This window comes from Lissotriton helveticus, chromosome 2_1, assembly GCF_964261635.1.
Source record: "Lissotriton helveticus chromosome 2_1, aLisHel1.1, whole genome shotgun sequence".
Classification (NCBI taxonomy): domain Eukaryota; kingdom Metazoa; phylum Chordata; class Amphibia; order Caudata; family Salamandridae; genus Lissotriton; species Lissotriton helveticus.
Genome location: NC_136059.1, coordinates 335,480,801 through 335,497,244, shown reverse-complemented (window position 1 = coordinate 335,497,244; position 16,444 = coordinate 335,480,801). Strand labels below are relative to the sequence as shown.

Sequence of the window (16,444 nt, the reverse complement as noted above, 5' to 3'; positions counted from 1 at the left end):
TTTCTAGACTGGAGTCATAGATTACTAGTGAATGAATCCTGTAACTCAATCAAACTGAGTTCGAACAGTCAATGTCCATGAAGGATCACAGATTTACACACCACTGGCTAGTGTAGAAATATATCATAAAACATATAAAAGCCTCTTTTTTTGGGAATGTATGGACTTTGTTTGCTTTTTACCTAGAGGATAGGGCACTCCTGTCTAAGACAGCAAAAAATGAGCACTGATTTACTGGACTTAGTCATGGATTTGTCAAGTCAAGTCAAGTCATAACATTTGTATAGCGCACTACATACCCAGAGGGTTTCAAGGCGCTTAGGAAGGGGAGGAGGATTATTTGTCAAATATCCACGTTTTAAGCTGCTTTCTGAACGCTAGGTGGTTCTGGGTGAGGCGAAGGTAAGCGGGGAGTGAGTTCCAGGTTTTACCAGCCAGGTATGAAAAGGATCTGCCTCCCATGGTGGTCTTGTTGATGCGAGGTACAGTGGCGAGGGCTTGGTTGGAAGAACGTAGTTGGCGGGAGGGGGTGTAGAAGGACAGTCGAGAGTTGAGGCAATCTGGTCCGATGTCGTAGAGTGATTTGTGTGCGTGGGTGAGCAGTCGGAAAGTGATCCTCTTATTGACGGGTAGCCAGTGGAGGGCTTTAAGGTGACCAGAGATGTGTTCGTTGCGTGGGATGTCTAATATGAGCCTGGCTGAGGCGTTTTGGATTTGTTGGAGTTTCTTCTGGAGTTTAGCGGTGGTACCTGCGTAGAGGGTGTTTCCGTAGTCCAGTCGGCTCGTGACCAGGGCGTGGGTGACTGTTTTCCTTGTTTCGGAGGGGATCCAGCGAAATGTTTTTCTGAGCATGCGAAGAATGTTGAAGCAGGAAGAGGATACGGCGCTGACTTGTTTGCTCATTGAGAGTGAAGAATCCAGGATGACGCCAAGGTTCCGTGCGTGGTCTGTCGGGATGGGTGCTTTTCCGAGGGCTTCCGGCCACCAGGAGTCGTCCCAAGCAGAGGGGGATGTGCCTAAGATGAGGACTTCTGTTTTGTCTGAGTTCAGTTTCAGACGGCTTTGTTTCATCCATTCGGCAACTTCTTTCATTCCTTCGTGTAGGTTAGTTTTGGCGGTGTTGGGGTCATTGGTGAGAGAAAGGATCAGTTGAGTGTCGTCCGCGTAAGAGATGATGTTGAGGTTGTGTTGGCGTGCGATGGCCACGAGGGGGCTCATGTATACGTTGAAGAGGGTGGGACTGAGTGAGGATCCTTGTGGTACGCCGCAGATGACTTCAGAGGCCTCGGACTTGAATGGAGGAAGGCGGACTCTCTGGGTTCTTCCGGTGAGGAACGATGTGATCCATTCAAGTGCTTTTCCTTGGATTCCGATGTTATTGAGGCGTTGTAGAAGGGTGCTGTGGCAGACTGTATCGAATGCTGCAGAGAGGTCGAGGAGGATGAGGGCGACTGTGTCTCCATTGTCCAGTAGAGTTCGAATGTCGTCTGTTGCTGCGATGAGGGCGGTCTCAGTGCTGTGTTTTGCTCGGAAGCCAGATTGTGAGGGGTCGAGGGATTTGTTGGCTTCGAGGAAGGCGGCGAGCTGGTTGTTGACGGTTTTCTCAATGACTTTGGCCGGGAATGGAAGAAGCGAGATGGGGCGGTAATTTTTGAGTTCGGTGGGGTCCGCTGTTGGTTTTTTCAGAAGGGCGGTGAGTTCAGCGTGTTTCCAGTCTTCTGGGAAGGTAGCGGAGTTGAAGGAGCAGTTGATGACGTCACGGAGGTGCGGTGCTATGACGGAGTCTGCTTTGTTGAAGATGTGGTGAGGGCATGGGTCTGTGGGGGATCCTGAGTGGATGGAATTCATCAGGCGGATGGTGTCCTCAGTGGAGATTGGGTTCCAGGCGTTAAGTGTGTTCACGGGGGGAAGATGGTCAGCAGATGGTAGGGTGGGTTGGTTTCCGGGTTGGTTGTCGAAGCTGTTGTGGATGTCTGCAATCTTGTTGTGGAAAAAAGAGGCAAGGGAGTCGCAGAGGGTTTGAGAGGGGGTGATGTCGTTGGAGTTGGCCGAGGGATTGGAAAATTCCTTGACGATGTTGAAAAGTTCCTTGCTGTTGTGGGCGTTGTTGTCAAGTCGATCCTTGAATGCAGTTTTCTTGGCTTTACGGATCAGTTGGTGGTGAGTGCGGGTGGCGCTTTTGAAGGCGTCCTTGGTGCTGGTGGTTGGGTCTTTTTTCCAGGCCTTTTCAAGGGAGCGGCAGAGTTTCTTGGACTTCTTGAGATCATCGTTGAACCATGAGGCTGGGGAGTTTCGAAGGAGCGATGCGGAGATTTGGTCCGTGGTGATTTTGTTCCAGTTTCTTTGCAGGGTAGGTTGGGAGTGGTTGATGGGTTTCGGCTTGTTGTAGGTGAAGTGAACGCAGCTGTGGTCGGTCCATAGGAGCTCCGTAGTGTGGCTGAAGGAGACATGTTTGCTGGAGGTGAAGATAGGGTCGAGTGTGTGACCTGCGATGTGGGTGGGGGAAGTGACTAGTTGTTTAAGTCCGAGGTTGGCGAGGTTGTCCACGAGGGTGGCGGTGTTGTGGTCGTTTATCTTTTCAAGGTGAAAGTTGAGGTCTCCCAGAAGAATATAGTCTTTGGAGGGGAGCGCGTGTGGAGAGATGAAGTCTGTGATGTCTTCACTGAATTTTGCGCGGGGTCCTGGTGGTCTGTAGAGGAGGGTGCCTCTGAGTGTTGTTTTGGGGTCGATGTGGATCTGGAAGTGAAGGTGTTCGGAGTTGGCGAGGTTGGCGTCAGAGCTGGTTGAGATGCGGATAGATTTCTTATGGACGATAGCGATTCCTCTTCCTGTGTGGCTGGTACGGTCTTTGCGAGTGATCTTATAGTCTTCAGGGATGGCAATGGTGATGTCTGGTGCGGAGGAAGCATTCATCCATGTTTCCGTAAGGAAGGCGACGTCTGGAGAGATGGTGTCTAGTAGGTTCCATAGGTCAATGGCGTGCCTGTGCACCGATCGGGTGTTGAGAAGGATGCATTGTAGGTGGTTGGGGTCGGGAATCTGTGGTGTGGTCGTAGCGGAGATGTTGTCGGTGCCGCTGAATTTGCAGGAGTAGCAGGAGAAAGGTCCATGGGTGTGTCCAGGAGCGGCTTGGACGCAGTTGGGGGCGCGACCGGGGTCAAGGGCGAGGAGGGTGGCGGCATCATAGGTAATGCGGGAGGGCTGGGGAGCGAGAAGGGCAGGGGGTCTGGCGCTGGGCGCGGTCCAGGCGCGGACGGGCGTAGACGGGCTTGCCTTTGGCGCACCTTCGGCGTGTCCGTAGCGCGTGGACGCTGCGCGTGGGGGCATTGTCCATAAATGGGTGGTGGAGGGGGCGGAGCGTGGGAGGGGCCGCTGGGAGGCGTGAGCGAGGTCGAGGGAGGGCTCGGGTCAACCAGGGAAATGGCCGCAGCAATAACAACAGCGCGGAGACAGGGTTACACACAGCCAATGCGATCACAGACAAAGAGCAGCCAATATAAACACAAGGGTATGCACAGCAAGTATAAAATAGTTTACAGTCTGCCAAAGCGCTAGGATAATGTTTAGCCAAACGTGCGCGCTAGCAGAAAGGCAGATGCAGAAGTCAGCGCTATACTCAGCCAAAGCGCTATGAGAATAATAATCAAACGAGCGTGCTAGCTGGGAGCCAGATGCGGAGGTCAGCGCTACGATACCACAGTTGGAGGCTGAGGGAGGAGGCGAAGGGAGCGACCACTCACGTTGTAGGCAAGATGGTCACAGCTCTCTGTGAGGGTGAGGACGGCCCGTAGCTCTCGTGGGTGGGAGGGGCCGCTGGGAGGCGTGAGTGAGGTCGAGGGAGGGCTCGGGTCAACCAGGGAAATGGCCGCAGCAATAACAACAGCGCGGAGACAGGGTTACACACAGCCAATTTTGTATACTGCACACGTTCCCATACGGGTAACCAAGAAATAGTGATGGTCAGAACCCACAAGGGACTAAAGCAATGACCTTCACTGGCACTAAGGCTTATTTTGTTTGCAGATGACATGATGTTTGATGATCTTGGATGTGTACCCCTCAAAAACGGGGCCACTGAAAATACCAATCCTGCAATACACATATGATGTGGTTTGCTTGCCAAAACACAAAAGGGTTACAGCATCAATGTAATGCTTTATGAGAGAATGTAAAGCTAAATAATTTACATCAAACCATCCATGTACAGATAACCAAGGTGATCACATTTTTAAGGACAAAATAATCAGAAAACAACTGTACTAAGTGTGCTTTAAGATTGTATGAGTGGTAAAGAGACCTAAAAAGATGTAATCTAGTATATGGGGGCATATTGTTAAACTCAATATTATGAGTCTATGAAGACAAAGCGATCCAGATTTTGCTATATGGTTCCCAAGCACCCGAGTGTGTGTATGGATGTCAGGGGAATTGCGACTCCATTACTGCAAAGTCTGTCAGCACTCAAGGCAATGGTCTTCTGTGATATGCAGGGGCTACTGCAGGGCAGGCTGGCCTTAAAAATTATAGTGCAGTAGGCCTGCTCGCAATTCATTTGTAAGCTGAAGTAAGCAACATGACATTTACAGACCAGAACCAAAGAGAAATCGTAATGATTTTGCAGTACTAGCAGCTCGTGAACCGAGAACGAGTGCCTGACAAATGAAGGGAGTGGTCAATGAACTCTTTGCCAGTCTTTTAGCCGAATAAGAATTGGCAATCTCACTTAGGGATGAGATGCAATAATAGGCAAAAGCAGCAGAACAAAAGTGCATACACAAAGTATACATTTGTAAAGGCTTAAAAAGCCAATAGAGGGACAAATAGCTTAGTCAAGAACACATTGGTAGATAGGGTGGTATTACAACCATTTGAAAGCAGAATGAAGGACTAAGATCCAAGCCATACAAATTGGCAAAGTAGACGTTTCTGAAGAGTGGCATCAGCATATAACAAAACTCAAAATAAAAAGATGCAATTGTGGCACTAATATGAAATTAGATTGAATCCATATACTCTTTTACTACAACTATATGGACTTGTGAGTAAAATGGACTAACCACTAAAATGGGGTCTTGAACAGACAAAGGCAGACTGAAACGGCTCTGTACTAACTCTACAGCTGAGATTCGCAATGTTATAATTTTTTTTAGATAAATGTGTGCGGAGAGGAGAAGGAAGCATAATTATAAAGTAAATATGCACTTATTTATTATGTGTTTTTATAAAGTGTTATATTTGGAAATTATCTTATTTAATCTATACAAAAAGCAGTGTGACATTTTGTTATGTTGACTTACCACATGCAGAATATCTTCGACTTCTAAGTATATGAGGCCTTAGAGATTGGTCACTTACTTTCCCTTCAAAATGTCCATGCAGTCTTAAATCAATTCTAGAAGACTATACAACAAAACCCGAGGAGCCATAAAGCCTAGCTCAGCAGTGATGGGTTAGGATGGAGAATTCCAATTTAAAACCTCATCAATTGGCACAGCAACCTCCCGTGAGGTCTCCAAAACATTTACAGTACATATGACTATCATACAAATCAATTTAAATTCTAAGCCTTTGTGATATTAAACATCTTTCCATCCTTAAAATGACATTGAAGATGCTGATTACGGCTTTAACCCCATGCGCGCTGCGGGTTTTCCCGCTGTGCGCTGACTTTTTTAAAAAGCCGCGGTTCATGACGAGCTCAGCTCGTCATGAGTGTACGACAGGCGTAACTCATGACGAGCTTAGCTCGTCATGAGCGTGGAAGGGGTTAAGAGAGACAATATTGTGCAGTCAGGAAGGTTCAGTTATCTGAAAGTACTGTGGCGTTAGCCCTACGTTGTTTAGGGATAGATAAATCAGGGGTTATGGACTGCTATTTAAGAATGACTTAGAGTTTTAGATTGATGGGTTCATGTACTTATATCATGTTTCATGGGACAGCTTTTTGTGATCTATGAGATTATCATACTACATATTTTTATTATAGAGGAGAGTTTAGTTACTTGATATGACCCGTGAAGCCTTTTCTTATTTGCAGTTTATAAATAATCTAAACTATGTATATTGACTGCAAGTAGAGAGAGACACATGCATTTTAGAGAGATTTAGGCTCCTTTTAAAAGTGATGTAGGATCCTACGATGGGTGTGACTATTAAGTGTTTATCAGTCAGATACCATGAAACTGTTAATTTGAGCCAGTGGTTGCCGATGGGGGTCACGGTCACTCAGTTTTGAGGATCAGTACTTTTTTGTCCTCATCAGACATTTCCCTAAATCAAGAGGGGGCAAGGTGAAAGACAGAAAAAACCTCATACAGGGAAAAGCAGGGACTGGCGAGATTAAGATAAAGGGACAGGGAGTGTCTGGCTGTATATTAAAAAGACCAGAGGTGGATTCAGGAATAAACAGCCTTGGTATTCGAAATGTCGATATTTTATAGCGCAGGCTGTGAGTTTCTCAGAAGCGCCTTGGGCACTGGGAGTCATTGTTTGACAAAGCACGGCATAATGCAGAACTCCCCAAATACCCTTTAAAAGAAACCTCTGAGAGGGGTAATATTTATAAGTAGATAGTCCATCTGATTGCTGTCTTTTAACGGCATTCTCATGCATAATGTGCTCAAACTGCATCTCACTGATGAGACACACAAATTCTGGGGTTGCTGAAATTCCAGTTCAGTATCTTCAGTTACTACTATAGCAGGCAGGGACACAGCTAATTTACATATGACTGCTCCCATGTCGCAATAGTACAGTAAGCAAAGCAAGCACCAACAAAGCCAATAGGTCTGGGTTTATAGCATGTAAACACAAACACTCACAAATATGCTGTTCATCTCTTAAAAAGCCTGAGCCATTGGCTTAGTCGATGCCAGGAAAAAGCAAAAAACAATATCGCTTTCTGCAACTGAATGTTACAAGCAGAAGGATGACCGAGTGTACTTTGTAACATAGTCCCTCGTACATTCTAAAGGACCTACTTTTGTTAATGGCGGAATGACACACCAAATAGCATGAGGTGTGAGAGTAATACTCCTCAATGGTGTCAAATCCCACTGTAAGTGATTGTAAGCAATATGACACAGTAAGTCTGGCAGACAGCTGCACCCTGAAGCCAAACGTAAACGCTGCTGCCCCGAGTAATTATCAGTGGCTGAGATTACTTCAAGCATTCCACCTATCACACTTTAGTTAATGTATTAAAAGAGGGAAACTGTTGTTTGTAATGTTAATTGAAAGGATTTTAAATCCTAACAAGCCAAAGCAGATGTTGAAAGCTTTGAAATTGCAGTTTTCTTCAGCAGACACAGTAGATATAATATACTCACGCTTTATCTGTTTTGACAGTTTTATCGCAAGCAGGGCAGTACAAATCATCATACAAGTCAATATCATCGTCCGCTTCATTACTTGCTTTGTCTGCGAAAAAAAAGAACCCAAGCTTAGAAAATAAATGTTATCACTGGGGACTATTTTGCTTTCTTCTGAAGCATCGCTCAGACATGAACACAGACCATAAACAGTTCTTGAAAAGGAGCCAATAGTGAGACCTTACATACTGCATTTACAGAATAAAACACAAAGATATGCAGGAAGTAAGATTTCTGAAAATGAAATGAAAATATTATCTTCTGTCTTTCAGCTTTTTGCTTGTGTACGTAAGCACCATGGCCAAGTCACAAAAGCATGCAAGAGCACGAACAAGAGTTCTCCAGTAGTACTCTTACATGCCTTTGTGAATTGGCCACAAAACATCTGGAATGGGACTAACATAGGAATATTCATTTACAGTGTGTGAAAATTGAAAGGACTGTGCCCTATGCACTTTTGCAAATAGGGAGTTGGACGTTCTGGGGCCCATTCAGAAAGGCAAGTAAGAGCACATAAAAGAGTACTCCCATACTCAAATGCTTTTGCAAGATTATTTATGTACATCAACTTATGTCCCATAATTCTGTTATTCCTTTTAACACTTTACAAGAACGTTATGATTTACCTTCCTCCTACCTACCCCAATATTCTCAAATATCACGGGCACTTCAAACTTTTATATCAAATAACAATTTTCCTCCTAATGTCAGTCCATTTTCCCCCTTGACTCCTTTGTAGAACATCTCTCCTGATTCTAATGTGAAAGCTTCCGTTATATATAAATTAATTTCCTCTTCTAACTCCGAAAGACCAAAAACATTGATTGAATTAGCTTGGGAATTGGATCTTTCGATGATTCTTTCAATTAAAAAAATGGGATAAGCTACGGCACAAAGTTTTCACCACCTCCAAACCTGCAAATATTACACAATCGCAGTTTTTTCTATATAACAGAGCTTATCGAACACCTGTATTTATACATAAAATTAACTCTTCTCACTCTCCTCTTTGCATATCTTGGCTATCTTCTAATGGTACGTTACCTCATATACTGTACCATTGCACTAATGTTTTAAAATTTTCTAAATCCGTTTGGTTCAAATGGTCTAAGACTTTTCATTTTTGTATTCCATTATCTCTTCAAAATGTATTTCTCGGTTCTATGTCTAATGATCTTCATATTACTTCACAGAGGTTTAATTTACTTGATCTCTTTATTGCGATTGCATCTGAAGTTATTTTTACTTGTTGGAAAGACAACTCTAAAATTCGTATGCTAACTTGGTGGAAATTTATCTGTGATTGTTAGGACTGGGATTTCTGGTTGGCTAAGGCTTGCGCCAAAGCCAGGCAGAAATCACCACTCTAGTCAGGGGAAGGGAGTTACACGCCAAAGATAACACCTGCTCACCCCCTTGGTAGCTTGGCACGAGCAGACAGGCTTATCCCGGAGGCAATGTGTAAAGCAGTTGCGCACGCACACAGCAACAACATCCCAGGGACACTACAAAAGGAACTCCACACAAGGTTATATAAAAATAACTTTTGTATAGTCAAAACACATCAGATAGTAATCACACAATATACATGGTGCCAACTGGCACGGGCAATACTCACAAGGGATTATTTACACCAGGACAGAGCCACGTGGGCCACTGTCAGAATAAGCACTTAGAATAACTGTAGCACACAATAACAATTGTAGAACACAACCAGTAACCACTGGTAAAAGGTAGGTACACACTACGCAATACTAATCAAAATAGGCATAGATCACCCAGGGACACAAACTCACTAGTATAAACTATACTAGGCAAAACAACCTCCTAAGCATGAAAACACATTTAGAGGTATCACAGGCATAAAGGCATTGCATATTACACATAATCGCACTAGGCCTAACCAGTATAAATACAGTAGGCAATCTCCTCACTAGTCTGAACACATTAGACCCTACCTCCTAAGTATAACTCACATTTAGGAGTGTAAATCACAGTGAAGTACAATCTCACTAACACAAACCTCCATAGGTAAAACCATCTCTAGAGGTATCAACACAGGGTGCATAAACATACTAGATGCATTACATTTCCTAGCACCACATTTAAAGCACATATCAATCACATTAGGGCCTTACGCCCTATACCTCTACCAGTCCCCCAGGCCAACTGGCCATCAAGAAGGGGCTCAAATGCCCTGTGTCCAGAATGTCAGGGCGCGCTGCCAATGAGGCTAGTCAGGGGTGCGCCATTTGCGCAAACCTAAACGCTGCAGGTGCCCACTACTTGCTGGGCAGCTGAGAACAAGAACAGGGCCTAAATGCTGCAGCTGGCACTAAGTGATGTGCAGCTGTGGAAGGCCTGGCACCTCTGTGCCCTCTCTGGCCCTCTCAGGGGCTCTCTCATGAATTGCGCCTCCCGGTGGAGCCATCTGGCTCTGGAATTGTAGGGCCAAACTGTGGAGCGTTGGAGCCTTCTGTCTCTGAAATCAACTGTGCCCAAGGAGCCCACTGGCTCCTTAAATAATCAAATATTGTCCCAAACGTTGGAGCCACGCACAGGCTCTGGAAAACAATTCTGCCCCAAGGGCGAGCACTGGGAATAAAAATCAACTTGCCCCCATGGAGCACACTGGCTCCGGAAAGAAAACTTGCTCCCATGGTGGAGCCTCCGGGGGCTCTAAAAGCAAAAATGCCCCTGGGAGCCTCATGGGCTCCAAATTGCTCCCCACGTTGGAGCAGCCTGCTGCCTTCCGGGGCTGCTCTGATGTGGCTGGTTTCGTAGGAGCAGCCGTCTGTTAAGCAGGGCTGCTCTGACAAAGGGACCTGCGTGGTACCTGGGTTTCCGCTCCCCCCAGTCGGCTTCCACTTACCGGCGCTTCCGCAAGGGGAGACTCCTCTTCACCTGGTCCCTCTTCTGGGACCGGGACTTCACTGGGGAGCCGGCGAGGCTCCAGCCGCTTCCTTCGTCGGGCGGGGGATCCGCGGGGGTCTCTCCTCCTTACGAGAGCTCCGCCTGCTATCAGGATCGACGAACGGGAGCCCTGCTGGAGAAGACGCTTCTCCCTTTTTCCACTGCCATGCTGGAGGGGGGGCGGGGTAGGCTCCCGTCCTCCCCTTTCGCCTGCAATGCTTCCTGCCCCTGCCGCCGGACCCGCCCAGAAGCAGGCAAACTTCGCCTGGCTTCCGGGTCGGCACCCATCTGCTCGGGCTGCGGCGGTCAACTCTTGGGGGCAATAACGAGGGGTAGGCTCCCTCGAAATCCAAAATAAAATTAGCGCGCGGGGTGGGCACCCGCTAGGACTCCAATAAGCAGGGTGGGCACCCGCCGTCATTGTAATATTGAAGGCCTCATGGGGGAATCCCTCACGCCGGGATTCCCTCCCACCGGACACGCAGCACCACGCTGCACGGGCCCATGCACTCCTCCTCAGCTGGGAGAGTAAAAGATAACGCTTCCAGGCGCAAGAGGCAGCGACAGCACTGGGGCCAAGGCAAAGGAGGAATAAAAAGGTCCCAACAAGGTCCTTGACATCAGATGGGGCAATGTAGGGCCCAGGGGCCAGCACACAGGGCACTCCAGCAAGGAGACAGCCCCCATGGCGGTCCCTCCTGGGCCCCACCAGCAGCAAGCCCCCTCCTGTTAGGATCCAGCAACAAGGTAAAGAAAATAGGGTCCCAGCCACAAGGTCCTCAAGGCATCCAGGGGCTGGGTAGGGCCCACAGAGGAAAGCCTCCCTCTGGGCCCCAGCAGCAGCACGCCCCTGGTAGTTTGAAGTTTTGAAAACAAGAACATTTACTTGGGGTCACAGCCCCTCTTTTATACACTGAAATCCTTTGTTGTAAAAGGTGCAGGCAAGGGGCGAACCAGACGCAACTGGTTCTTGAGCACTTTGTTTCGCTCAGCCCCTCTGCCTATTCACAGGTTGGGTCAGGGACATCAGACACACCACAGGGGGTGGAGCCAGCATTGTGGAGGGAAGGCCCAGCCCTATTCAGGTCCCAGGTACACTCCACAGTTCCATCAACATGCAGATCTCTCCATTCACCACCGGGGCAGACCCATCCTGACTCCTGGAGCTAGGCACACCAGCCAGCTCCAGCCAATCACAAGCCAGACAGTCAATTCACATTTACTGCACAGACATGCCAACATCTAGAAGTGGCACTTCCACACTAGACACAATAAAACCGCGCACAACATCGCGCAGCATTTAATCTCACGAGTTCGCACATACCAAACTCGACCCTGCACTCCCCACACATCAGGAACTACCATGGTCACACATATTCCCCATGCATTCCTATGGGAGGGCAGGCCACTCTCACCACACCTACACTCTCTGAGCGCACGCACTTTACACTGGACCACAGTGAAAAAGTGTGCAGAGGCCTAAAATCACCAACACCAGGTTACAGAGACAGGCTAGGCAAATGCAAAAAGTTTGGGGGTGAACCTGCCAAAAGGGCCAAGTCCAACAGTGATGAACATAGAATCTCTACTGTCTCATCTTCTTCAATAACTCGAAAAAATAAATTCGACTTAGTTTGGTAACCTTTTACTACTTTTCTATCTACACACTCATCCTTACACTAATAATTATAATACCTTCTTTCAATTACCTCTCCCTTTTGCTCTTTCGCTTTCCTTCCTTCTTCAATTTTATCTATCCTTTCTTTCTCTTTCTTCTAAAAAAATTTCACATAATTATTAATTAATAGGTACCTAATTGTTCATTTTATTCATATGCATAACCCGTTCCGTGCTCTTGTCGGCCAGCGGCCGACGGGAGCACTACCTGACTGGTGCTGCGAACGACCGTTGGCCGTTGCAGCCCTGCCCATTTCTTCGAACGTTCCGCACTGGCGCGGAACGTTCAAAGCAGCTAACATGTTAAGGTTGTATATTCTCCTGTTATATTTCTCTTGCCAACACGTTACTTTTCTTCCTTATGTTTTTTATAACTAAGATACGGTTTTAATTATTCAATAAAAATTATTTAACTAAAAAAAATGGTTTTTCGAGTCAGTCCCTTTATTTTAATATTTTTAAACTACACAGGTAATTTGTATTTTATTTTCTGCCCCCAAGTCAAAAGAGTTAATATAATATAAAATATAATGTTAGAACTCAGCGAATACAATTTAAAGCTAATCATGATGGTATGCACATTATGAACAAATAAAGTGACAGTGAAAAAGTGACCATGATTAGTTAATGATAACGAAATCACAAACTTACTTCTTAATTTCACTTTAACGTGCTGTGGGTTAATTTCACCTTCTATTTTCTAGAGACAAGTGTTTGTTGTGCCTCCCAGCTCCAGAGCTCACCAGTTTAAAATTTGCAGCTCAGGAATGAGAGGTGAGAAGGGGGAGGAGGGGTGCAGGAATTCAACACAATATTGGGAAAGGAAGAAGCACAGCAACGGGAGAGGGAAGTGCACAAAGATAGTGGATGAGTAGGGCAAGGAAGCAGAGAAGGAAGACAAATAGGAGACAGGTTCAGAGAGGGAGTTATGGGAGAAAGGGAGGCAGACCGAACTCTTAATAAGAAAGCTACACTCACGGACATCCACCATTAAGATTCCAATAAGTATGCTTGCTAAGCATTCAGCTGTTTCTCAATACTCTTACTTGGTTTTATTTGTGTGGCTGACCAACTTAATCAGATTCTTAATGTAACCGTGCAATTTGCAAACCGTACTCAACAGAAAGACTCACCAGCATCCTGTGCCATGGCTGCTTCTTGTGATTCCACTTCCAGTTCATCTCCATAGTCTGAACCGTCACCAAATTCCTTTTCATACTGGGCTTCCATTTGCTGCAACTCCCTCTCCAGGTCAGACATTTTAACCCAGCTCTGTTCCTTGTATTGTTCTGCAAGCCTTTAGATTAAGTAAGAGTAAGGTCTGATAAATAAAAGTATGCAAAACGTGCATCATAAATTCTATATAAAGTACATTAAAAATAGCTTGTCTTTTGTTTAAATTAACGGAAATTAAGAAAGTTCTGTTTGACTTAATACAACTTAAAAAGACAATCAAAATGTTGCACGGTTAAGAATTTTTCCTAATTCTTTATGGAATTTAGTGAATAGAACAATACGCCCTATTATAATATGCAAGGCAATGGCAATAGTTATGGCTTTAAAGGAATGTTGTATGGTAATAGGAAGCATTACAAGTAAATACCAAGGGAATTAAGTGATATTTTTGTGTATAATAATAATGGTTAAATGGTCAGGTGACTGTTGCACTGTCAAGCCAGACCTAAAAATCGATGTAGGTTAATGACTGTCCTCCCATCTGTGCTGCTGCCAGAGAGAAATAACAAATTATCTAGTTATCTAAGACACTTTATTAGGTAGGTGTGTGTGTGTTTCCGTGCGCGTCTGAAAGTTCAAGCTTAGTCCGCTAGATAATAAACAAAACGATTACAGCTACGTGGAGGGCAAGCTCTTTTTTTGTGAAAGAACACAACTTCTGCCTTATCAAAACATGTACTCCTGGCTCCCAACATGTGGGTGGAGCCAAAGCCCTTCTTTAGTGATGCGCACATAATTGTCTGGCGACAGCTGCGCTCTCAAAACAGACAATAAAAAGGGACGTGGCCCCAGCTCCCCAAGAAATAGCCAGAATGAGACCGCAAATCATCCTAAACTTGTTTGGCTAGCTGAATCTCAACATCACCAGTCAACAGAGAAAAGACTGATCGCAGTGATGTAGCCAATTTAAGAGATCACTCAAAGACTAAGCGTACCTGGGCAGGTGATAGATCACAGTCTGATATTCACTTGGTGGGCAATGGGAGCTGGCAGAGAAAGGTAAAATGTCCAGTGGCCGTGACAGGCCACGGCAGCGAATGTGCACTGAGGCGACCGCCGAGGGGAGAGGTCAGACTACAGGTGGCTGCAGCTCTGGGAGTGCAATTCATGAAGAGTCACTTCTGGAGATTTTGCTATGGATAGGTTCCAAGGCCCATGTCTGAGCTTCAGACCATACTGAACTGCAATAGTGCAGTATCCGTAGGACCGATTCTACTATATACCAACTACAACAACAACCTTAGTAGGGTTCTACAAACATAAGCATGAGCCAAAGCCCTGAAGGTGCTACACTCAGACGCACGAATAAGGGATCTGGGCTACAACCTAATCTAGTGAGCAAAGGATAAAACAGCATGACCTCCAACCTAGGGGAAGTTTTCAGAGCGGGATACATCAAATAAACGAGTAGACTCTTGAAAAGCCTCAAGGAGGCACGTGATCAGAGTAGTCAACTTACTTCTGCGTTCAAGGGAAAATGTATGAAAAGCATGTCATACAAGAAACAATATTACAATAAAGATAATAAAGCACCCACTAAAGCATACAATAATTATAGCACAATAACAGAACCGGATTGAAATCCCCACATGCACAACAACATAACAGAGACCAATCGTTTTTGCAGAGACTTATTTGTAAATGACCATCTGGACTAAACCACGCGATAATAATATCTCAAGGACCTCCACCTCCCATGAGTTTTGCCTTAACTGAGACAGGAATTGCACTTCCAGGGCACGTCAAATTATATATGACAACATTTGCCAGAAATAAAGGTCCTAGTGAAGGTGGCATTGTTTCTACCTTCTTCCCTCGACAGTACCAAGTTACTAAGTGATATTTTTGAAATACGACTTGGTAACAAATACAAACACCAAATCTAGATGCTGCATTATGTATAAATAGATCATAACTTCAGATAGTTTATGAAAAACAAAATAGTAATTTGCCGGATTGATTTGGCAACTTCTAAAGTGCAAACAAATGCCTAAAAGGCGTCAAGGCGCTGCTGATGAATCGAGATGCATATTTGCCTCGCTGGTGAGAGTTGGATGCCTTTCAGAAGGTCGCTCGGTTGAAAATAATCCAAAAAGCAAATGGAATGAAATTAACAAAAACAATCGGTACAATCTAGTTCTAAAAAGAAAATATTGTTTTACCTGTGGAGTGCAAATAGGAGACTGCCTTAAGTAAACCTAATATATGCATATATCCTTTCTTACAGACACAACAGTACATATTCAATATCAACTTTCCAGTGACTTAAATAGAATGAGAAAGCTAAAGATGTTATGGCTAGAGTTAAGATGACATCCCCACCTCACTTTCTGTAAACTGCTAATTTATTATCTATTCACATCCCTAAACAAGCAGTGCACATACAACCATGCATCATTTTGATTAATCTGGTCACCTAAACAACCCTTACTAACAACACGTTTCTTCTGTCATACCTCCAGAGTAAACCGTGACCTGGAGAGATACATAGTAGTAGTAAAGGTAAACAAGCATTGGAAATGCAATAGGTCTCGCATTAGAAAAGTTGGAGCTATTGGTCTTGTAAATGTAATAATTTTTTAAGTTATGTTTATGTTTTATAATAACAAATGTATTAATTTTGTTATTGTAAATGCCAATATTTATAGAATTTGCAAATGTGACACCTATAGCATTATTTAACATCTTTTTGTGACATTTGTAATAAAGCTAGAAACATTGAGAGAACATATTTGAACAAGTGGTGCTGTGGTGGTGCTGAGTGATAATGTGGTGGTGCTGAGTGATGCTGTGGTGGTGCTGCGTGGTGCTGTGGTGGTGCTGCGTGGTGCTGTGGAGGTGCTGCGTGGTGCTGTGGTGGTGCTGCGTGATGCTGTGGTGATGCTGTGGTGGTGCTGAGTGGTGGTGCTGAGTGGTGCTGTGGTGGTGCTGTGGTGGTGCTGAGTGGTGCTGTGGTGGTGCTGAGTGGTGCTGGGGTGGCGCTGAGTGATGCTGTGGTGGCGCTGAGTGATGCTGTGGTGGCGCTGCGGTGGTGCTGTGGTGGTGCTGAGTGGTGCTGTGGTGGTGGTGTGGTTGTGGTGTGGTTGTGGTGGTGCTGAGTGGTGCTGTGGTGGTGCTGAGTGATGCTGTGGTTGTGCTGAGTGATGCTGTGGTTGCGCTGAGTGATGATGTGGTGATGCAGAGGGCAGAAAGGCACAAAAAACGAGTCTAACAGAGGGCAGAAGGGCACAAAAAACTAGTCTAACAGG

The 16,444-nt window shown here is 45.4% G+C and overlaps 1 protein-coding gene across 1 annotated transcript in view; it reads right to left on the bottom strand.

The window, feature by feature from the left end:
• DNAJC21 (DnaJ heat shock protein family (Hsp40) member C21) overlaps positions 1–16,444 on the bottom strand; it is a 203,182-nt gene that overhangs the window by 138,770 nt on the left and 47,968 nt on the right. Inside the window, exons 6-7 of the mRNA XM_078674932.1 lie at positions 13,094–13,257; positions 7,329–7,419 (exon numbers count right to left, since the gene is read on the bottom strand). Coding sequence (XP_078531058.1) covers positions 7,329–7,419; positions 13,094–13,257 — 255 coding nt within the window. The remainder of the gene's footprint in view (positions 1–7,328; positions 7,420–13,093; positions 13,258–16,444) is intronic.